This window comes from Equus caballus, chromosome 22 (assembly GCF_041296265.1).
Source record: "Equus caballus isolate H_3958 breed thoroughbred chromosome 22, TB-T2T, whole genome shotgun sequence".
In the NCBI taxonomy this organism is placed as follows: Eukaryota; Metazoa; Chordata; class Mammalia; order Perissodactyla; family Equidae; genus Equus; species Equus caballus.
Window position 1 is genome coordinate 49186351 of NC_091705.1, and position 22816 is coordinate 49209166.

At 62.0% G+C, this 22816-nt stretch overlaps 1 protein-coding gene across 4 annotated transcripts; it reads right to left on the bottom strand.

The window, feature by feature from the left end:
• Window positions 1–7354: 7354 nt before the first annotated feature.
• On the bottom strand, window positions 7355–11818 carry HRH3 (histamine receptor H3). Of its 4 annotated transcripts, none has more exons than XM_070247495.1 (4): window positions 11433–11818; window positions 10224–10390; window positions 8311–9080; window positions 7355–7514 (listed from the first exon to the last, which is right to left on the bottom strand). In XM_070247495.1, the coding sequence occupies exons 1-4, from the start codon at window positions 11674–11676 to the stop codon at window positions 7493–7495; spliced, it is 1203 nt and encodes a 400-aa protein (XP_070103596.1). In that variant the 5' UTR covers window positions 11677–11818; the 3' UTR covers window positions 7355–7492. The 4 variants fall into 4 exon arrangements, with proteins under 4 accessions (XP_070103596.1, XP_070103595.1, XP_070103597.1 ...); XM_070247494.1 differs by having other exon boundaries at window positions 8155–9080; window positions 11433–11817; XM_070247496.1 differs by lacking the exon at window positions 11433–11818 and adding an exon at window positions 10694–10898 and having other exon boundaries at window positions 8155–9080.
• Window positions 11819–22816: the final 10998 nt, after the last annotated feature.

Below are 22816 nucleotides of genomic sequence, written 5' to 3' on the forward strand. Positions count from 1 at the left end.
AACTGTGCCCACTGGGGACACTGGTGATGGGCACGTGGGCTCTGTTATTTCCTACAACTGCATGTGAACCCACAGCAGTCTCAGAAGGAAAAGGGAAGCGAAGACACTGGTGAGGCCGCTGTTCTCTGACAAGCCCCGTGGAGACCCAGGGAACAGGCTGGCATCGTCCCCTCCACGTCCCCAGAGCTGTGCCTGGCACTCTTGATTACCGTTTATTGAAAGAATGCACACATGAGGTTAGATGAACACATAAACAAGTCCGTGTGCGGCCCACACACCCCTCGGCGTTAGGCCTCTGCAGAGAATGTCCTTCCCAGAAGCCAGGGTGTCCCGTCCGTGGGCCCCACGAGGGTCAACGAGTCCACGCTGAGTGGCCTGGGAGTGGGCCAGAACTGTCTGCCATTAATGTTCATGTTCGCATTCTCGTTGTCCGGCTGCCTCTGATGGTCTCACCCAAGGCCTCCTCCGAAACAGGCCGCACTGGTGTTCGAGAAAGGCTCAACTGGGCAGAGGGGACCTCGGGCCGCCTGGCTCAGCGTAGACTGAGGGCAACACAGGCTGGGGGGAGTCTGGGTGACCTCACTACCATGCACGCCTGGAGACCCCACGGTCCACAGGCTCCCAAACTTGTGGGTGCCAGGGATGGGGGCGTCTGGGTGGTCTCTTTCTGTCTTGCAATCATTTAGTTCCTTACAGAAAGAATCTTCCTTTACAAAAAGTCCATGGGCACCGGGCGGGTCGATATTTTCCACAGTGCCAGGAAACACTGATTTCTGCAATGGCCCTGGTTCAGGCAGGTCGCCCAACCCAGGCCACTATACCTTCCATTCAGCACTGGGGTACTGGCAGCAGTGCCCACGGTGCGGGGGGGTGGGGGCTGTGTCCTCGCTCCTGGTTTCCCTCATCTGTACAGTGGGCCAGGCCACAGGCAGCTGCCCCTGCAGCCCCCCACCCACCTGCCCAGTCCTAGTCATTCTGGTCCTTTCCAAAGAGATAGGTGGCTCCCTGGAGCTGAGCCCCTCTCCCACCACCCCTCCCCCGCAGTGTCCTTGTCTGGAAGAAGGACAGGGAGGGTCATGAGATCTGCTGATTTGAATCTCAGACTCAACAAAGAATGCAGCACAGGAACCCACTTACACTGAAACTGTTTCTGTGCCTCTGACAGCCAGATTGCTCGGGGCTCCTGTCTTCATCTGACGGCCCCAAGTGGAGGGCTGAAGCCAGGTGAAGGTTGTGGAGACACAAAGCTGGGTGGAATTAATTATCTTCCGTGATGCGCAGCCTGGAGGGAGGGCTGGGGCGCTGGGCCAGTGCGGGGAGAGGAGGTCCAGGGCTGGAGGGCAGGATGGGCACCCCCACCTCCCTGACAAAGGATCCTGCCTTCTTCCATCCCCTGGAGGGCAGCCCTGGCGGGCAGGGGCCTCACCCTCCTTGGGGTCAACCCTGGGGAAGGGGGGCTTCTGGCCAATAGTAGCAAGGGCTGTGGCAGGGCTGCCTGCTGGGACAGCCTGAAGGTGGCACTCACCTGCCCAGACCCTGGCCTCCGTGCTGCCCGCCCTGGCCCGGGCCTGTCAAGCTCGCACTCCATCGTCCAGCCGTGGGCGGGGGAAGGCTCCCTCCATGTCCCTCAGCGAGGTCCCCTCCAGCCTGAGGGACAGTCCCACAGCTCACGAAGGCCGGGGAGGCCCCAAGGCAGGGAGGGGTGGTCAGAAAGCTCCCCCAGTAGCCCGCACCCCACCCCAAAAGCATGTACTCTGAGACACTTCCCCACCCCACCTAGGCCAGGGCAGCCCCAGGCTGGTCACTGCCGACCACCTGCCTCCTGGTGTACTTGGGGTGGCCCCAGCAGCAGCTACCCCCTCCCTAAGACAGCGGAGGCCTTCCCAAGTGACTCTGAGGAGCCTCCCTGGGCCTGCCCCAGTGCCACTGGCTCACTGGGACACTGAGGGGTGTCTGGGGTCCGTAGCTGATTAAAGGTAGCATCTTGAAGGGCATAGTTCTGGTCCCAGGAAACATCTGTGTGGCCCCAATAGGTCCCCATGGCCCAGTGGCCCTCAGAGCTGCTGTCCCACCACGGGGGCTCCATGCAGGAGATCAGACCAAGGGGCTCCGACCTCCAGCTGGGCAGACCTGGAATCCTTGATGAAGCCCTCGTCTGGCTCAGTGTCCAGCAGGTAGCAGGAGCTCCAGAAAGTTTGCTGACACCATCCATCCCCAGGCCTCCACCCACCCAGTGTGTCTTCCTATCTGAAATGCCTGCATTAGAATTTGACTTGTTTGAACTTAAAGATTGTCACGTGTTAAAATGTAAATGTCCACCTCTCCCTGTGACAGTCAGTCCATCACACTTTAGTATGAATTAATGGATTGGAGGGACTGGGATGAAGGGCAGATGATTTCTAGGACAGAGCAGGACAGAACAGAACCTCAGCTGACAAAGGAAGCTGGTAGGCCCTGAGGGGCACCAGGGAGGGGCCAGTGAGGAAACAGCCCGCCTACCTGCCCGCCTCGTGGATTCTCAGAAATCTGTGGTTCTGCCAAGCCGGGGGACCAGCCCAGGAAGGAGAGAAGAGGGCAGGCTCTTCCCTATCCACTGAGCCGCCCCAACGTCTACACCTCAGCTCCGAACCAGAGTTTGCTGGACTCTTTAAAGATCAGCCAGCATTTAAAGTGGAAACATTTAAAGATCATCAAATTTGTCATGGTTGAATTTGGAGACTGGTGTGACTTTGGAGTGTCACAGATGCGTTTTTAGCCCAGTGCAGTTCCCACGGCGTCCCCCACCCTCCTCCTCTCACTACATCTGAGGCCGTCTCCTCCTTCCTCCCTTCTCCGCTTTCTCTCTCCTCTCTCTTTTGAAGGACATCTTTGTGGCCCTCCGAGATTTGTGTCTGACGAACTTCAGCACGCCACCTCTGGACACAACGCCTGCTTCCCTGGGGGCAGGATGCTGAGTGCTGCCAGCAACACCTGGTTTAATGGATAGAGAATCTAAGGCCAGGGGCCGGCCCCGCGGTGGAGTGGTTGAGTTCAGTGCACTTCAGTGCGCTTCGGTGGCCCAGGTTCACAGGTTCCAATCCTGGGCACAGACCTACACCACTGCCATGCTGTGGGGACGTCCTACGTGTGAAGTGGAGGAGGATTGGCACAGATGTTAGCTCAGGGCTGATCTTCCTCAGCACAAAAAAGGAAAAAGAAAAAAAGAATATAAGGCCAAAGCAGAGTGCCTAGTTGAGGTCCCCACCTGACGCCCTGTGGGGACAGGAAGGATGTTACAGGCACATGGGTTCGGCCTCCTGACCTTTCTACCATCAGATCCAGATGTGTTAAAAGATTGCTTTTCTACCAAAAACCATTACAAACAACTAATTATTATTTCCTAAATAATTAACTCACTTCCCTGTTTTTTGTGCATCAAAGAGAGACCTCCCATGGGCAGGAGTGATCTGTTGCCCCCCCAAAGACAGAGGGATGTCAGCTTGGGCCAAGTATTGCTGGGCAGGACGTTTCCTATCACATTACAAAACCTCATCTTGTACCAACTTTAGGAAGGAAGGGGTATTTGGTGACTCATGAAACACAAAGGTCTGGGGCTAGCTTCAGGCAAGGCTGGATCCAGGTATTCAGACAATGGCTCCAGGAAGCTGTCAGTGTGGCTTGGCTTTGCCTTGGCTGCACCAGGGGTGCTCCCTCCACAGAGCAGCCTTGGTGAGGACAGTGTTGGAGGCCACCAGGCCCGCCACCCCAGCTGAAGGGGAACATCTGTGTCCCAAGGTCTCAGCCAAAGTCCCAGGACTGCGGCTTTCTGGCTGGGCTGGGGACATGCACCACCCCAATACTCCTGACTCAGCAGAGGCAACTTTTCCCAACTCCTTGTGCATGGCACAGGGGAGAAGGTACAGTCGGTGCTCAATATGAGCTTCGTGTTAAGATCAACAGAGCCGAGATCGGGCTCTGAGGCTCAGAGGAGCTCTTCCCAATGCGCCCCCAGGACAGATCTCCCCACTGTGCTCTCCATCCTGGGGGCACAGACATGGTCCCCTAGGAAGGGTGGTGGGGACCAGCTCACGCATGGCTGTCCCCCATGGGGCCCAGGGGAGAACCCAGTGGCCTGAGAAGATGGAGTCCTGGCCCCACTGACAGCTGAGTGTGGGATGTGGGTCGAGTCATCCAGCCTCTGGAGCCCCGGTTCTCATGTCTGCAGGATGGAGAGTGTGAGCATCCCTGTGGGGTGGCTATGAGGACATAGGAGCTCCAGGAAATGTTGGTGGGAGGGTTCTTTGCGCCCCAAGCCCAGCCGCGAGTGTCAGGATGGCACGGGGAGGTAATGGCCAGACGGCCTCGTGCCTCCCCCACATCTTGAGGCTCCAGAAGATGGAGCCATCCTTGTCCTGGCCCGGGCTCCCCAAAGGAAGCGTTGAATAACTTGGCCTTTTGCAGAAGGATGAGGAGCTGCCCGCTGGGCACCCTGAGAATGTAGGGCCTTCATCCCAGGTTGAGAAGGACCCTCACTCAGCATGTGCCCAGAACCTGTTCCTAGTGGGCACCTCCAGGGCCAGCACCGGGGCAGGCAGGGCGGCTGGACACACACACAGCCAGTGCCAGCCTGAGGGGCCCAGTTGAGAGGACCCTGTGGGCCCCTGCTGACCTTGAGACCCTATTTCTTGAGGGCTGGGCCTCAGTCCCGCCACACAGGAGGGCTGACAGGTGGCCCTGATGGGAGCCAGGCTGTCCACGTGCACCCAGGGCAGAACCCTACATCCCGGGCATTGCCGAGGTCCTGAGGGACACCTCCTCCCCAACCTGGTGCCCCTGCAGCCTCTGCACCTTTCCCAGCACCCACTGTTAGGTCCGGGCCAACCGCACAGCCCAGCTGGACCAACACTTATAGGCAGGCTGCCCAGACTACGCCCGTCCTGGGGCCTAGGGCTCCCTCCCTCCATGCCTCATTGTCCTCAGAAGCAGGGCCCCAGGGGCATCCCCTGCCCACCCCTAACCCTCCCTGCCTTGGGGCTCTGCCCCTCTGCCCCCTTCGCCATGTGATCTTCCTCCAGTCCCCCCCCGGCGTGGCCCCTACAGCCTCTCGGGGTGCCCCGCCACCAGGCTCAATGAATGTTTGTAGAATGAATGAATGAATGAAATGCCACCTCCTCAGACAAGCCGGTCTCCTGGCTTATGAGCCGGCTACCCCCTCCCCTGGGTCCTCTGCCCATTGACCTGCCCCGCAGTCTCAGCCCCTTTGGGAATGGCCCTGCTCATCGTCAGTCATTTGTTTATCTGCCTCCCGGCAGACCTGCACCGAGCACAGCACCTGGCACACAGTAGGTGCTCAATAAACCGCCGCGGCTATGGGTGTGGGTGAACGTCTCGGGGGGCGGCGGCTGCCAGCTTTGTCTCTCCTCCCGGCGTGTCTGCTTCTAGGAGAAAGGCCCCTTGGCGTGTTTGTTTGCTGCAGGACGCGGCCCAATAGACTCCGTGTCTTTCTTCTCTCCTCCTCCATCCCCTGAGCAGGAGCTCGGAGAGCAGCCGTTTCCAGAGATTGAAGGCAAAATTGCTTGGAAGCCTGCGTTTTTATCCCCCAATTTGTAGCCATTTAGCAGGGCCGGGCGGAGGGGCAGCGGGGGCCCCGGCTGTGCTGTAGGCACGGAGGCGCCGCTGAGCCCCGATGGCTGTTTGTCCTTCCCCAGCCAGCTCCGTGCTGCGGGGACAGACGTGCTGGGGGGCCAGGCAGGGCTGCGCGGGCAGCACCCTGGGGCCTCCAGGGCCTCGAGCTCTGGGCCCCGCAGACAATGGTGTCTGCTGTCCCTGCCACCACCTTCCCCTGCTGTCCCTACTCCAACCTCTGCTTGTGACAGCACCCAGCTCCTGGGGGGGAGCCCCCAGGGCCGGGAAGAGAGTCCTGCTTGACCAGAGGGGTGCCTGGTAGCGGGAGAGAGCGGAGGGGAAGGGCTGCCCGCCTAGGACCCTGGAGGAAGCTGTCTGGGCGCCTGGGGAAAGGAGGGGCAGGGACAGCTGCGGGGCGAGCGGTCTGCGGGAGAGTGGTTTCAACACTGCTGTGAACAGCTTCTCCCTCGGCAGTGGTGATCTGAGTCGGCGCTGACCTCGTCTCGCTGCTGCCGACCAGACCCACGGCACCGGGCCATACGAGGGGGACAGGGGACCGGCAAGGGTCTCTCTCTGCCCTGGGAAGAGAGGCTGTGGTCAGAAGGACTGCGGAAGTGGGGCCAACACGGTGGGGAGAGAATGAGAGGCTGTGTCCATGAGGTCAGGAAGGAGGGCCCTCGTGGCTGGAAAGGAGGGGAGGCTTCCTGGAGGAGGCAGCATTTGACCCACCTGAGTTTGTATCTACCCTAAATTGGGGTGGTCTTGCCCCGTGCTGAGTGGACTCTGAGTCCCTGGAGTGAGGGCCAGGGTCTGCCCTGTGCGTGGAGCCCTGAGGCCTGATTGCTCATTGGGCCCATGCTCACCTGGCATCATCCTCGTCTGCTCCTTCTCCTCGTCCCCATCTGTCCCCCTCAGTCCTGCCTCCAGGCCTTTGCCCAGGACAGTTCCTCTACCAGAGGTGCCTCCCCTCCCTCAGACATGCCCTCCCTTCCACCCCTGGAGTTCAGCTCCAGCACCCACGCCCCCTGGAAGCTCCCCAGGTGGAAGATCGCGGCCAAGAAAGACAAGAACCCCTGTCCCGGGTGAGGAGGCTGCATCAGGTGGGGGCTGTGGGTCGTATTCTCAAGGCTTGAGTGAGCCCCTTCTCAGCACCATGCCAGCCTCCTGAGCAGGTGGCACATGGGTCCCGTGGGTGGGGGCACCGCTGGGACACATGTCCCTTTTGGGATTAAACCCTGGTATATGGGAGGGTGGGTCCTGCCTCCCCACCACAGTCCCTCCACTGGAAGGGAGAACTGAGGCCGGCGGAGGGGCAGGCTTGCCCCTCACACCCATCTGGGTGGTCCCGTGTCTCCCTGGGGCCCCAACTGATGCACCAGAGCTCGGCCCATCCACCACGAAATCCTCAGGAATCAGCACCAATAAAAAAATACACTTTACTGTGGACCTCAGTGTCTGCAGGGGCCGCGCAGCAGGCGCGCAAGGAGCAGAGCATGCAGAGCGCCAGCCAGGTGCACAGGACGTGGCGAAGCGGCCCCTCCACTCGGAGGCCCCAGCCCCTGATCTCCTTTGACCTCTCCTTCAAGCCTCAGGACCCTCAGGGCACAGCTGGCTCCCTCCTACCCGTCAACCCCAGGGAACTCTGGGTGAGCAGACAGACGGGAGGGGCAGCCTTCTGGGGGAGCAGGCGTCCGGCGCTCCGGCGGTTCTCAGAGCTGCCAGTCAGGGCCCAGCAGCCCGAGCCCGGGGGCGGGGTGGGCAGAAGCAGCTGGCGCAGCTCAGCCGGAAGCGGGAGGAAGGAGGGCGTGGGAGCCCACACCTGCCAATCCAGCCCTGAGCTCCTCAGCAATTTTGTCTCTCTTGATTAAACATCCAAGGAACATCGAGTTCACGGATGTGTTGTCTTCTTCCTGAAACACCCAGAATGGAAAAGCAGAGAACGGCTGCGAGGTTCCTGGGGCACTTGGCACTTTGGGGCAGAGAGAGTTGGAGGGAAGCGGGATGAAGGAGCTGGGCCCCTGGGTTAAGCAGGGGACAGGTAGCAGCAAAGCCTGCGGCCCAGGCTTGTCTGGGCAGGTGGATGGTGGGCAGGTGTGTGCACGTGCAGGGGCAAACCACTGGAGCAGGAGGCCTGGAGCACACCACGCGCTTGCTTTGGGAAGAACATCGGGCAGTAATTGTGCGAAGGGTGGACACCACTGGCCATCGCACTGTCTGTATGGGGTGGACAACGTGGCTGGGGCCCCTGGATTGTCCCTCCTGGGGTGGAGCTAGGATTTGGGTGGCAGGACCAGCCACCCATGTTTTGGTTCAGGAAGTGAGGGCCCCTCTGGCCAGCCTGCCAGGCAGCCTCCATTGCAGGCAGCTGGTCTAAGAGAGGTTGCCATGGCATTTAGGATGGACCCAAGACAAGGCGTGCCTCACACCTGGGGGGCAGCCAGGTGAGGGCAGCGTGGCCTGGCTGCCTAGGAAACAAAGGCCTCGAGGGGGAGTGGCAGTGGGTGGGCCCTGCCCCAAGATGTCCCAGGTGCCCGCAAAGGGCCAGCTCACTTCCAGCAGTGCTCCAGAGAGCTGTGGGGCTGGATCTTGAGCTTCTGGGGGCAGAGCAGCTTGGTGAAAGCTCGGCGGAAGCTGTAGTGGCACAGCGGGTAGAGGACAGGGTTGACGGCCGAGTTGGCCCATAGCAGCCAGAAGGACGTCTCGTACCAGTAGTCAGGGATGCAGTGGCCATGGCAGGCGGCCCGGATGATCATGAGGAGTGTGTACGGGGCCCAGCAGAGCCCGAAGATGCTCACAATGACGGCCAGTGACTTGGCCACCTTCTTGTCCCTCGACAGCCGGAAGCGCTGGGTGATGCTCTGGGACACCATCTTCATGCGCTTCTCCAGCGACGCTGAGGACGCCGAGGGCTTGGAGCCCCTCTTGAGCGAGCGTGGCCGCTCGGTGCCTCGCGAGGAGCTGCCCGAGCTGGAGGTGGGCGAGGCCGCGGCACCCCCACCGCTGCCACCCCCGAGGGCCATCTCCCCAGCCTCGGCGCCAGGGGCCGCCTCGCCAACCCCCACCCCGTACCTGTGCAGCGGCAGGGCCTCCCCACGCCCCTTCTGCCAGCAGCCCCAGCAGCCTGGCACCGCCGGCGGTGGGGAGGGCTGGGCCTCGGGAGGGGGCTCCGGGCCGGCTGCCTCGCGGGCCCCGTCCAGCCGGACGCGGGTACGCCTCTGGATGTTCAGGTAGATGCTGAGGTTAAAGAAGGTAACGCTGAGGAAGGGTGTGAAGAACTCGAGGGTGGAGGCCGTGATGAGGAAGTACCAGTTGTAGAAGAACTCGGCATAGCAGTGGCCCTCGGGGATGGAGCTGCCACCGGACAGATACTCCCAGCTCAGGATGGCCGGCCCGTACAGCAGGAAGGCCAGCACCCACACCAGCACCATTTTCTGCACCGCCCGCCGCGTGTCGCCCTGCTGGGCCCGATAGGAGACCTGCGGTGAGAGACGCTGGGTCAGGAGGGAAGGGACTGAGCCCAGGCCAGTGGGGTGCTGCCAGTGTAGTAGAATATTGGCCTGGGAGCTCCCCTGCAGCCTCTAGGCCTCTGTGCATGGCCTTCTTTCCCAGTGATGCTTTTTGCTTCTCCTCCCCACCGCCCCCTTCCCTCTGCCCCACACATCCTGGCCTGGCTGATGTCCTGTCACATTCTCTTATAGCCTCGGAACCTCCTCCAGACCAATCTGAAGGCTAACTTGTGCCAGGCTGCCTGTTTAGCACTGCCACCAGCTGTGCGCTCCCGGGGGGGTCTTGTCATGGTTCCCCATCTGCTGAGTATCTGCCATGTGCCAGGCCCTGTGCTTGGCACCTTTTGGATATCATCTCACTTAATCCTCACAACAGCTCCATCATTATCCTCACTTTCCCTATGGCTCAGGGAGGGAGGGAGAGACCACAGGAGGATCCATTCAAGGCAGCAGAGCTGGGGTTTGGCCCAGGTCTGTCTGACCCTGAATTTATGCTCTCTGCATTCTGTGCCACAGCCCCTCTAGACTGGGACACATGTGCACCCCCACCAGAGGTCCCTGGAGTGCCCGATAAGCCATCAAAGAGAAGATGAGAATACAAAGGAGAGACCTCTGCTCCAGTGCAGCCAGCGTGTGCCTGCACGGCACTGACGCAGGAAGCTCAGGCAGTCCAGGGTCCCTAACTCATGGTGGCCACTCACAGCAAGGGAAGCTTGTGAAGCCAAGCACCAAGGGCTGTCTTCCCGGGGTCCACACATGAGCACACACACACACACACCCCTGTAGGGGCTACCATCAAGGGCCTCTGACCCAGATCCTCCCTCAGCTCCAGGGACTTCGGACATGCCCCAGCACGGAGCCTGAAGTGACCCCCACCTTCCTTTAGGAACATCTGATGCCGGGTCCAGACTGCGCAGACAGTGCGTCCCAGGAACAAATGGCTACCGAATGGGCAGCTGGCCATAGAGTGCCTGGGGTGTCCGGTATGAGGCCACCCGGGACCAAGCCCACTCGGCACTGCCCACAACCAGGAAGGGGCCAACCTCTTCCTGGTGCCTCCTGTGGCCCTCCTTCCCCGAGGAGTGAACGCGGGCACCCACACCCCGGACTCACGGCACGAGTGACTGACAGGAAGCGATCATAGCTGATCAGCACGATGTTGAAGACGGAGGAGGTGCAGAGCAGGTAGTCCACTACCAGCCACAGCTTGCAGAGGCCCCGGCCAAAGGGCCAGCGGCCTGTCAGCACATAGGGCACGTAGAGCGGGATGCAGAAGGCTCCTGAGGCAGAGAAGGGCATGGTGGGCCATGGCCGGAAAGGGGCGTGGGGTCAGATCCACCACAGTGGGGAGACGAGCAGGACCCGGGAGTCACACCGTGGCCACCTTCCTGGGGCCAGCAGCCCTCACCTTACCCACCCCTCCACCCCATCTCCTAGGCACACCCTCTACCCTGCAGCTGGCCTTCAACCCCTGCCAAGCCCCTAGCCCCATTGGTATCCCCTGGACTTGGGGGCAAGGGGGAAGGTCCAGTCATGAGCACCTCTGGGCACAATGACGGAGACCCTGAGCCTTGATTCAGTACCTTCCAGGCTCTGTTCAGCCTTCCCAGCCCCAAAAGGGCAGATGAAGGAGAATCGCCTCCCCTCCTGCAGCATGCTGGACCCCAGCCCCTCTCCTGGCCTTTGGACAGCTCTTCCTCGTCAGCTCAGAAAGGGAGAAAGCTTTTCTCCTGACTCAAAAGCTGCCTGGCCACCGCTTGCCAGCCACTCCCACCGCCAACCCCGGCTCCAAGAGCGGGCAGACGCACCTCGCAGCCCCAACAGGTGTCTGGCGCTCCAGCCCCCTCCGCGCCCCGCCCCCCAGCTGGCCCCAGCGCACGGACACGTGAGAGCGCGCTCCTAGAAGCGTCTCCCCACGCTCTCGCCGTCTTCTCCCCGTCCCCTCCCCCAAACACGGCTCTAAAACCCCCCTCCGCCTCCTCTCCCCCAAACCTCCCCCCAGCGCCCTCTGCGCGTCCTGAGTCCCCGCCGCCTTTGTTTGGCTACAACGCAGGAGCCAGCGCTGCACCCGGAGCCGCTGCGCCTTCCGCCTCGCCGAGCGCCCGCCAGCTTGGGCCCCTTTCCTGGGGCATCCCTCCCCAGTCCCAGGCCCATGGCCAGGGAGGCAAAGAACTTCGCCCGCGCCCACCGGCGCCTCCTCCCCAGGCCAGGCCCCCTGGCGGGGCGTGTGCCCCAGCAAAAGGCACCCTAGGTCCGCGCTCCAATCCCCACTGGCTGGACCAGTGGGCGCTCCTGGCTCAGGGAGGGCCTGGGGGGCTTTACCCACGAGAAAGTCGGAGATGGCGAGGTTGAGCAGAAAGAAGTTGTTCTGGGTGCGGAGGCTCGAGTCAGCCACGAAGGCGAGCATGACCAGCGCGTTGCCCAGCACCGTGGCCACGATGAGCAGCGCCATGAGCGCGGCCAGCACCGCGGTCCAGGCGGCGGAGAAGCCGCGCGCCCCGCCCGCCGCCTCTCCCGCCAGCGCCCCCGACGCGTTCAGCGGCCCGTCGGGCGGCGAGCGCTCCATGGCCCCGCCGGCTCACGCGGCGCCGGAGCGCGGCGTAGGGCGCGGACCGCCAGCCAGGCGGCCGGGAGGGGCCCCGGCTCGGGAGCCTGGTCTTTGCGGGCTCTCAGCCCGGCCGGGTTCCCCGGAGGGTGCCCAGCGCATGGTCCGCGGGCGCGGAGGCCGGGGCCGGGGCCGGGGCGGGCGGCGCCGAGGCGGCCCGGGCCGGTATCCGAGCCGAATGGGGCCAGAGGCACGACCGCTGCAGCCCGAGCGGACCCGGAGCGGAGCCCGAGCCCTTGCTGCCGCCAGAGCGTCGGTGCGCCCCGAAAGCAGCGCGTAGCCGAGTGCGCCCGCCGCCCAGCCCGCCGCCCCCCGCGCCCCGCGCAGCGCCCCCGCCATTGGCTGCCGCCCTCGCCCCGCCCCCGCCCCGCCCGGCGCCGGCAGCACCACGGACAGCGCCGCGTGCCCGCCCGGCCGCTGGAGCTCCAGCCCGGTGCGCACGGCGGCTGGCGGGCAGCCCGGCCCGGGCGGGGCGGGCGCCGGGGCTGGGGGCTCGCCCGCGGTCGGCGGCGCCCACACACAGGAGCGGGCCTCTGGGTCGCTCGGCTTGTCCGGTGCCCTCGGGCCCGGTGACCCCTGGCAGGCCCTCGTCGGGAGCCAGGGCGCCTCTGAGACTCGGAGTGGGGGTGGGAGGAAACACCTGCACCTGCGCTCAGGGAACTTGCCCCGCTGGACCCCTCCTAGTCTTATGTTTCGGGCAAGCAGGTCTTGGGGGGAAGGAACGTCACAAGAAGAAAGGATGGGAGGGGTCTCCCAGAGCGAGTGCGCTGGCCAGGGGCCCACTCCATCCCCCATATGCGTGGGATTCTGGGTCTCAGTCTCCCCGTGGGCAAGGCCCAGCGCAGGGGCCAGGGTGACCTGCAAGGCACAGGCAGATGTGGAGTTACATAAGGGAAGATGGGGAGCCAGCAGACCCAGCTAGGAGGGGAGCACGCCCACCGGGGGCTCAGGCGGCTCCAGGTTGAGGAGGGAGCAGGCAACGGCTCAGAGCCTGGCCATGAGTCCCCCCCAGCGGACAGCATGGTGGGGCAGTCGCTCCTGCAGGGACAGACGAGGTCACTGTGCTCGAGGCACAGCCCAGGTGGCAGCAGCAGTGTTAGTGCCTGAGGGAAGGTATGGAGGAGATGAGGTGGGGGAGGGAGAGCCCCCTCCCCCAGACGCGTGCGCAGGTAGACAGGGTCAAGGACAGATTCAGCTGGAGACACTCACAGCAAGACAGACAGACACACCCACACACAGACACACAGACACCTACAGACCAGGGAAACAGCCACCCAGCGGCAGGCTGGGGATCCACACACGGCAGTTAGACACACACATCAGACAGCAGACAGGGAGGGAACAATGCCCGAGGGAGAGGGAAGCAGTGGCTCTCTGCCCTGTCGCCAGTAGCCCACATCTGCAGAAGCCTCAGAGGGAACAGGAATGTGCGCGTCTGCATGTGGGGGTGGGGGCTGCGAGGCTGTCCTAGGGGAGGGGAGGGGTCACAGGTGGCCCCCCAGGCAGTGGCATGCACGAGCGCCCCCACACTTACAGCAGCTGTCTGATCATGCCAGGACCCACCCCTGCCCCTAGCCACAAGAGGTGCTGCGCAAACTTTGGGGAGTGGGGGCTGGGCGCCCTCTACCCCCTCCTCAGGTTTGGCTGCAGGGAGGAGACCCTGGGGCCTGCCCCAGCAGACCTACTCTTCTTGGCTTCTCACAGCCTGTGCTGAGGAGGGTGTGGGGCTCCAGCTCACCCTCCCTGCAGCTCTTTCTGAGCGCCTGCTACACTCCTCCCCTCAGTCAGTAAGCCCTGCTCCTCTTGCTGGCTCCCCAGCTTCCCCTCACTGCACCCAACGTGCCCGGTGGGCAGGGCTGTGCCAGGACCAGGCAGCTACCTGATGATGAGGCAAGCTGAGGTGGAGAGTTCCCAGAGGGGCAGCGCGATGCTACTCCCATTGACCCAGCTTTCCTGTGCCTTTGGTGCTGGGTCAGGACTCATTGACCCTGTGCCTAGCCAGCAGCTCCCTGTTGAGCGACCCCACCAGGCCCAGCTCCTCCTCAACCACCCTGAGGCCAGCTCTGGCCAGACAGTGCTGTGCAGGTGCCCCCCTGGCCCAGGCCTTGGGAGATGGAGCAGATGGTGGTTCAGAGGTGGGCTCTGACTCTTTCACTCTCTGACTGGGAGCCCTCTCCCCAGCCTCGGTATCCCCACCTTGGATTGGAGACTATGTGCTCACAGTTGTCCTTGTGGCTATCAGTGATCCGGGGGTTTCCCCTGTGGTCTCTCGCCCCACAGCTGGAGGGAGAGATGGACTCAGTTTGGACCTGGGCACAAGGGGCCCAGCTGTGCGACTCAGAGGAGTGACCGAGTTTCTCTGAGTGTGGAGGTCTTCCTCTGTGAATGGAGGCCACCAAGAGAGGGAGGGCCAGGACTGGCCCAGAGGTTTGAAGATGACCATGGCCAAGGCTGGTGAGCACCTGCTATCTGCACTTACCTGCATGACCACATCAGCCCCCTCCATGGCCCCTACAAGGAGGGCAGGACCAGTAGCGCCTGTCCAGAGCGGAGAGGCCACCTACCTGCCCCAGGTCATACAAGGCCAGATGCCCCTCTCTCTCTGTTTTTTTTTTTTTAGGAAGATTAACCCTGAGTTAACTGCTGCCAAGCCTCCTCTTTTTGCTGAGGAAGACTGGCCCTGAGCCAACATCCGTGCCCATCTTCCTCTACTTTGTATGTGGGACACCTGCCACAGCATGGCTTGCCAAGTGGTGCCATGTCTGCACCCAGGATCCGAACAACGGGCCGCCAAAGCGGAACGTGTGCACTTAACTGCTGCACCACTGGGCTGGCCCCAAGGCCCCTCTCTTAATGTCCACACTCCTGGTCCCGAGGTCAAGGGCCCTGAAGCCAGTAAGCGTACTAACCCTTGGAGTCTTGACCTTGGCTAGACAGGAGCCTGGTGTCCTCTGGGATGGACCTAACTTGGCAAGGCAATTCAGAGTGAATGAGGCAGGTCCCCATATGACAGTCCACAGGGCATCTTGCCTGAGGGTTCTGACCCAAAGAGAGGGTATCTAGGCCCAAGGATGGCCAGGAACCCTCCAAGACCCTGGGAAAGGCTAGCTAAGGGTTGGGGGACAAGGTCAAGCTCCTACTCTTCGCTCACCCGGACCCCCTCAGAGAGAGTGGCCTGGGACTCTGGTTTCTCCATTTGTCAAAACAGCCAGCAGCTGGGGTGCAAGATGTCTAGTCCAACAAGGAGGCCACTGGGCAAGTGCCCCATTCATACAAACCCTAGCCAGATTCACAAACCCACAACCCCTGCAAACCCCTCCCCTAGGAGATGGCTCACCCACTGCCAGATGGATGGATTGGTTCATTCATCCGCCTAGCAAGGTTTTAGTGAGCACACAAATTCAGGTACTCCACTAAGTCGTTCTAACGGAGGGAGGCAAGCATAATGTGGAAAGTAAGTAACGCATATGTCAGAGGTTACAAGTGCTCGGTAGACAAACGAAGCAAGGCGGGGACGGAGAGGGCCAGGGCCCCGGCCAGGGGGCCGTGGGGTGTGAGTGGGGGCGCTGAGTGACAGCCCCGGTGGCAGTGCCTTTGGGGTCTGCTGCTGTGTTGGAGCTGAGATGAGGGCCACATCTTCCTGATGGGCAGAGCTTCAAGCACCTGATTGTGCCCTTCGTGTGGACGGGAAAGTGGCCCAGTTGAGAATATCTGAAGATTCAGGGGCAGTGGCCAATGTCCTGGTGGTCTGGAAGGAACAAGACTGGATGTGGAGACAAGGGGCTCCGGGCTGGACCATATGGATGGACATGTGACTGTGGCACCATCATGAAGGGTTTGTATCACACACAGACACCCACCAGGAAGCACCCACTAGAAAGAAGTGACAGCAAGCCCCTGTCGTGGGCCCCCCAGAACTGGCATGACAGCACAGATGAAGTGGTCTCTCTAGAGGCCATGCGTGGACCAAGAGCATGGACCCACCTGCCAACGCCGATCTGGCTACTGCCACCTCTGAGGTCTGACCCGCCACCAAGAGAGGCCAACACTGAGCACCCAACATGGCACATTCCCCGAGGAGAACAGATCGCCACCTGGTGGTGAGTTGACCACCTTGGGCCCTGTCCTTACTGGAGGGTCCTCACACACCTGCTCAGGTGTGGGCTTCCCTTCTCTGCCCACAGAGCCTGCACCACAATCCGGGGCCCCATGGAGGCCTGCTCCAGGGGCGTGGAATCCTGCACAGCACACCACTCAACCAGAGGCCCGCTTCCCGAGACGGACCTTCTAATTGCACTGCCCGCCACACCATCCCAGAGCGGCTTGCGTCACAGGCTGCAGGAACAGCCTTCCAAAGGGACACTCGTGTGGGATGCTGCCTGGGAGGAAGGGTGCCATCCTACGAGTTGCAGTATCTGAATCAGAGACCTTATATGACACTGCATTCCCAAAAAGAACAGCAGTCCGGGATCCCAGGTGGAGGCTGGCGTGGCCCCACTGGCACCCCTCCCAGTGACCCACTGGGGAATTTGAGCCTCTGCCACCCTGGGCTCTGCAGGGTTAGAGGTTCCCCTCCTCAAGGGACACTCTTACCAGGGGACATGGGGAGGGTCCTGGTGAGCTCGGCTACAGCTGCCTCCCGAGCACCGCACTGTGAGCCACTTGGGCCCAGGGAGCAGCAGGAGGAGGACAAGGAATGGTCCCCTCAGGGCCAATGGCCTGATCAGGGGAGGAGGTGGGGCTGCTGGCACTCAAAGTGCAGGGGACACAGTTGGAATTCACGGCCCTCTTGGTGCCACGGTGCCCCCTGCAGGACTGGGACCGTGAACGGACAGTGCAGCTACCCCAGCCCAAGAAGGAACAGGAATGGGGGCTCAGACCCTCATGCCCCCAGGAAGGCCCCCAAGACCTGCAGGGGCGACAGCAGAGGTGGGTGTAGGCTGGAGAGTGGAGGAGGGAGGGGCTGAGCGCCCGCTGAGGCCCCGAGATCAGCAGCAGCCACGGGGCTCATCTGCCTGCCCCCCACTAAGTCTCCCCCGGAAGAGAAGCCAGAGGGAGGAGCCCCCACGTTCACGGGGGAGAGAACCTGCTGCACCAGGAGGTGTGCTGCTCAGGGGTCCCTCGGAGAGGACTTGCCGTGAGGAGGGCAGCGTGAGAGCCCCTAGCTGCCGTGCCGCTGCAGTGCAGCTGCTCTGCAGGCCTCTCCCACCGTGGCTGAGCGAGGTCTCGGCCCTGCCATCGCCATCCTGTGGGACTCCCCAGCGAGGTCTCTGCTCTGGGGCTCCTGTGGGGCGGCTGAGATGTTCTCAGTGGTGCACTGCAGTCTGCACCCCTTCCTTCCTCCTCTCCCTGTACAGGGGTCAGACCTGCACCTCAGTCTGAAGGCTCTTCACCTGCTCTCTCTCCCTTTATCTTTCACAAGAGTCCCCAGTAAGCTCTTGACCTTGAACACTGTCTTGGCATCTGTTTCCTGGAGAACACAAGCTGACACAGGCCAGGTTCCGATTTTGAAAGGGCAGACAGGAAGTCTCCACTGAGAAGAGGACACTTTTGTTTCTTTTCTCCCCAAAGCCCCCCAGGTCATAGTTGTATATTCTAGCTGTAGGTCCTTCTGGCTCTGCTGTGTGGGACGCTGCCTCAGCACAGCCTGATGAGCAGTGCTAGGTCCACGCCCAGGATCCAAACCAGCAAAACCCTGGGCTGCCAAGGGGAGTACCCGAACTTAACCACTTGGCCATGGGGCTGGTCCCAGAAGAGGACTCTTGAGCCAAGACCTACAGAAGGGAGGAGCGGGGAGGCAGCCAGTGGGTGTCTGGAGGGAACAGCATTCTAGGCAGAGGGGACCACAGGGGCAGAGGACAGGAGGGGAGAGCGTATCTGTGGCTGGAGCACAGAGAGGGGAGGGGAGGGTGTTGGGAGAGGACAGAAGTGATCCTCTCACCATGGCAAGGATGCTGAGAGGGAGCCCCAGGAGGGTCCTGAGAGGTGCTGTGATAGGACCCCTGGCTTCACTGCAGAGTGGTCTCCGGCAGGGTGAGGGCAGAGCCAGGAGACCAGTGGCGAGGCGTTTGCAATGCCCCAGGGGAGGGTGATGGTGGCTGAGCGGTGGCAGGGCCTGGTGGGAGACTTGGCCAGATTGCGGGTGTCTTTCAAAGATGACATGAAGTGTGTGAGACAGACAGATGTCCAGGCTGGCTACAGGGTTTTGGCTCAAACATCTCGGAGGATGGCGTGACACGAATGAGCCGGAGGTCTGCGGGAGGAGCGAGTTGGGGAAGGGGGGACACTCTGATTTCAGTGCGTTGAGGCTGAACTGCCATTGGACGTTCTGGAGCCCGAAGGCCCCGCCCCAGCCCGCCCACCTCCCTCTGGGTCTGGGGCCAGAGGAGCTCTGGGCTGGAGAGACAAAATCGGTGTCGCCAGCGTCGGACCAGCAGGACACATCCCGTGTGCCCTGTGCTGTCACGGGGCAGCAGGCTCTGCCTCCAGCCGCCCTAAACTGTCCTAGAAAAATCTTTCTACTTCAACCAACCGCCTGCCCAGCGCTGTCGCCCGCAGAGCTCTGCCCTGCTGTGCAGGGACCTGGCCCACTAACGAGAAATGATGAGGGGAGCGGGGCTGCCGTGGGCCAGCTGCAGGGCAATTGTCCTGCTAGTTACGCCAAGGCCATTTGCCAGAGCGCTTGTCGGGATTTTGGGTTCGGAGCTGTGACTCCTCTTCAGAGGAGCTGCTGTTTGCTTTCTTTCTTCCTGCAGGCGCTCATTTGAATATGGGAACGCAGACTTTCTTTTTTTGTTCCTTGCCTTTTTTTTCCTGGTGACATTCTGAGCCAGTTCTGGGTGCGTCCTGATGAGCTCGGGGCCTGGGTAGGATCAGAATGGCTCCCGAGGCCCCTGATTTGGAATAAAAGCTGAGTCTGATTTCCCTGCCTTTAGGGACAGAGCTGATTTGGGCCCAGGGCCCAGGTGGCAGGAAGGAGAGAGGGGACAGGAGAACCAGAGATATAGTTGCTGTAGTTTGGCTGCAAATGACAAAAAAACTCAAAAAGCCCTAAAGAAAAGGAGTATTTATTGTTGCTCATGGCTGAAAAGTCCAGGGGGTGGGTTTCAGACACAGCTGCATCCAGGAGCTCAAAGAACGGCTACTTCTTTCCATCTGTCTTTTCCTCGCGTCCACCTCATTCCCAGCAGGGAATGTCTCCCTAATATCTCTCCCTGCAGCTCTAGGCTGCTCTCCTATGCTCTCATCTACCCCCCTACTCCCTAGGAGGAAGAGGGGCTGCCATCAAACCCCAGAACTAACCCCATTGGGTCTGACACCGACAGCAGTGCCTGAGCTTGCAGCAGCGAGGGCCTACATCATTCAGACCCCACCCCGTGGAGGGTAGAGGTGAATGGAGGGGCAAGAGTAGCGGGCAGGCAAAGCCACAGTCATCACCTGCAGCTGCCCCTGGGGGTCCCATGGGGTCCTCTGTCCCTTCCCCCAACAGTGCTTTGTGGACAGTGCCCAAGGAGCCCAGGCACGCTGGGGGGACAGCGGGCCTGGGCACAGAGAGCTTGGCGGGATGACCCCTGAGAGGAAGCCTGTGGGTGGGGGTCAGTCGGGAGCAGCTGGGACTGTAGAGATGGCCTTCTCCTTGGGCATCTGTGTGTCCCACTGCCTGGTGCTGGGAGCACAGGGCGCAGAGTGAGAAGTGAGGTTGAGTGGAGCGAGCAAGAGCACGAGGGAGTGAGGGGGCGACTGTCCCCACTTCAGACCCACAGACCATGGAGAGCCTGGGCAAGAGGCTCTGGAGGCCACCCCAGGGCCGGCCTGTAACAAGGAGGCCCGCAGCCTGCCTAGCCTGCACCCTGCTCGCCTGGAGCCAGCGCAGCCTACGTGGGGCAGGGCTGCCCCATCCCACGGCCTGGGCAGTGGCCTCTGGGCGTCAGCCCCTCCTGCCTCGTCCTTGCTGGGAGACTCCCCCTGGGGCCTTGGTCTCCACGCAAGGGGAGGCGAGAGGCTCAGGGCAGGGAACAGCATGTGCAAAGGCTCAGAGGCTGGAGAGAGCACAGAGCGTTTGTAGAGCTCCCAGGATCGGCCAATACGTATTTGCTGAAATGAATCTGTGCAGGTTCTCTCCATGTGAAAAAAACGAATCAGCAAGAGAGAAAACAGAAAAGGGGGGAGAAAGGGGGACTTTCTCTGCTGGATCTTCCCCAGAATGCTGGGGGCGGGCTGGTGGGGGATCTCAGGGTGGCTAGAGGGTTCTGAAGCCAAATCCAAGGGTGCTTGGCGGGCCTCCCGTGCTGTGACCCAGCAGTGCCACATGTCAGCGGGGCCTGCACACTCCGTGACCCCCAGCCAGTGCTGCTCCGGGGCCTTCGGACCAGGGCTCACCCCAAGCAGACCCTGGACAGCAACTGTCAGAACCCTGGCCGTCGTTGGGCCTGGCCAGATATGGGCAGACGGCGTGCTGACCGAGGACCCAGCCCTGGGGCTTGTGGCGGGGGGCAAGGAGGGAGAGCACGGGCCCAGTGTGTGGCGGAGGGGCTGGTGCCCAGCTCTGCCCAGCCCAGCCCTCCCCCAGAGCTGCAGCTGTGCCCTGGCTGGAGCTCCCTGCCGCGGCCTCGACCCCTCCCTGCCCTCAGCCTTGGCTGCGGGGCAGGGGCCTGAGCCGTGCCTTTGTCTGGACTCCTGGCTGCAGCTGGCCCATTGCTGGCTGCCATCCACCTGCCTGTGGAGGTCCCCCAGTGGGACGAGTCCCTGTTCTTCACCATCTGCCCAGCAGCGCCACCATCACAGCACGTTGGAGCCTGAACGCAGCATCTCGGCTGACCGTCTCCCAGCCTCCTCCTCCCTTTGGGGTTCCTGCTCCCTGCTGGGACTTTCCCGCGGTGACCAGGTTGGGTGGCTGCAGGATGAACTGGGCCTGGTGATCCCATTCCACAGATCCCAGGGGGTTGAAGGCTGGGCTGGCCAGGCTGCGGGCAGCGGACTCCACACTTGGGCTAGTTTGCCTGCCCTGTGGACAGCGCAGCCAAGGTCAGCACAGGGCCCATAGGGTGTTCTGTCTGGGGCAGGGAACAGGGTGGCCATGCAGGTCTGACTGCTGCGCAGGCCACTCCCCCTGTTCCCCCTGCTGCCCTGCTGTGCTCTGGAGATGAGGCTGAGAGGCCCACAGCCCCCACCCCGGCCCTCGTTAGGGCCCCCAAGGCTCAGCCTCGGCCCTGGAACCACAGCCCTGCCCACCTCCTTCTCGTCCCAGGCACACGCCCCTCACCCCCACGCCCCTGCCCTCTCCCTTCATGCTCAGCCCCATCGGGCACCTTCCCCGTGTCCTGCACACCACCCTCACCTCCCAGAAGTCCTCAGGGTGAGTCCGGGTCTCCTTGACCTTGCCTGTGCTGGTCTCAGAGCCACCAACACAGGGACGAGGAGGGTGCATGCATGTGCGTGTGCATGGGCGTGTGTCACAGTCCCCGGGGAAATGAGCAACGCCCTGACCCTGCGGAGCCCTGGGCCCCTGCTCCTCCCGAGGCAGCCTGCAGGGGAGTGCAGGGGGGCCAGGAGGAGGGTTCAGGCTGGGAGCTGCTTCCTGCACCAGGAGACAGCACCGGGCCTCTGTTTAATCCCAGAGTCCCCCGGGGCCAGGGCGGCTCCTCAGGGAGCCGGAGCCTGTGAGGAAAATAATGAAGAGCCAACTGTCTCAGTGCTGGGACCCTGGACCAATTAATGAACGCGTCCCCGAGGCCTTGAGGGAGGAAAGAGTGGGCCTGGGGCGACTCCCAGGAGCAGGGCGAGTTGTACATGTGTGTATGTTTACGTACGAGTGTGTCTGCCTGTGTGTGTGTCTGTGAATATGTATGTGCATGTCTATGTGTGCGTGTGTGCACGTAGGTCTGACCCTGCATCTGAGTGTCCTTATGTCTGTGGGTCTGCGTGTGTGTGTGTGTCCGGTTGCATGTGTATGTGTCTGTAGGCGTGTTTCTGACTCCAGCCAAGGGGAGAAATGTCCCCTCCCTCCGCAGGTGGCCCTGACTGTAGGACCAGGTCCTGGGCCAGGACAGGCATCAAGAGATTGCTCTAGAGTCAGCCCTCCCTTAGGTCTGGGCACGAGTCTTGGTCACTCATGGCCACTCACTGGCCGCACACTCTCACACGCAGCCTGGAAACAAGCTGTCCCTCCCTGGCAGCCCCCTGGCTGTGTGGGTGCCACCAGGGTGGGGAGGGGTGGGGAGCTCTGCAGGTGGAAAGGCCAGTGGGCGGGGCTGGGGTAGCTTGGACGTGGCACCTCCTCCGTCTTGCCCTGGGGGCTGAGGAGGCCACGTAGCTTTCCTTAGGACCCCCAGGGCCAGGAGGCTTGACGGCTACGCATCTACAGCTGGGAAACTGGCTTGACCAGGGGCTTGATCAAGGCTGGGAGCAGAAAGTGGCAGCCCTGGGTTTTGACTAAGGACGATGGAATCCCAGCCCCAGCCCCAGCCCCAGCCCAGAGCCCTGACTTCTGCAGGGGCACAGAGGGGCCACCTGGGTCTCCCCACGGCCCTGGGGGAAGGGGTGCTTGCCAACCCAGTGGAGCCCTCTGCCCTCTCCCAGCCCCTGCCCTTCCCCCTCCCCCGCCCTTTCCCTCACACCCTGCCAGACCTCAGTTGGTTCACCTCTTCTTGGCATTGCATAATCCTCTCGCATTTTCTAAATTTGCTCAGCTGATTCATGCAGAGCTGGAAACGCCCATGTGACAAGTAATGAGGTCACTGGAGGCTCTCCCGTCCCTGGGCTCAATTTTCCCATCTGTACAGTGGTGAAATCCTGGATAAGCCAGCAGCTAAAAGCTCTCTGGAGGAAACATCTGAGGCTCCTTGGAGTCTGTTCTTGAGTGACTCACCTGTGCGCCATCCAGAAGCGGGGGTCCCAGCCTGTGATGGCCTGGTGGAGAGAGGAAGAGTCCAGAGGCCTGTCCTGACAGGTGGCTGTCCTCCCCACACGTGGAGAAGTGGGCATGGAAACCTTGGCTCAGCAGGGCATGGATCTGACAGTCTGCTGGCAGTGTATCTCCTTCAGGCTTGGCTGGATCCAGGACCCCGACTGCTCTCGTCAGAGCCTGTGTCTCCCAGCCCTG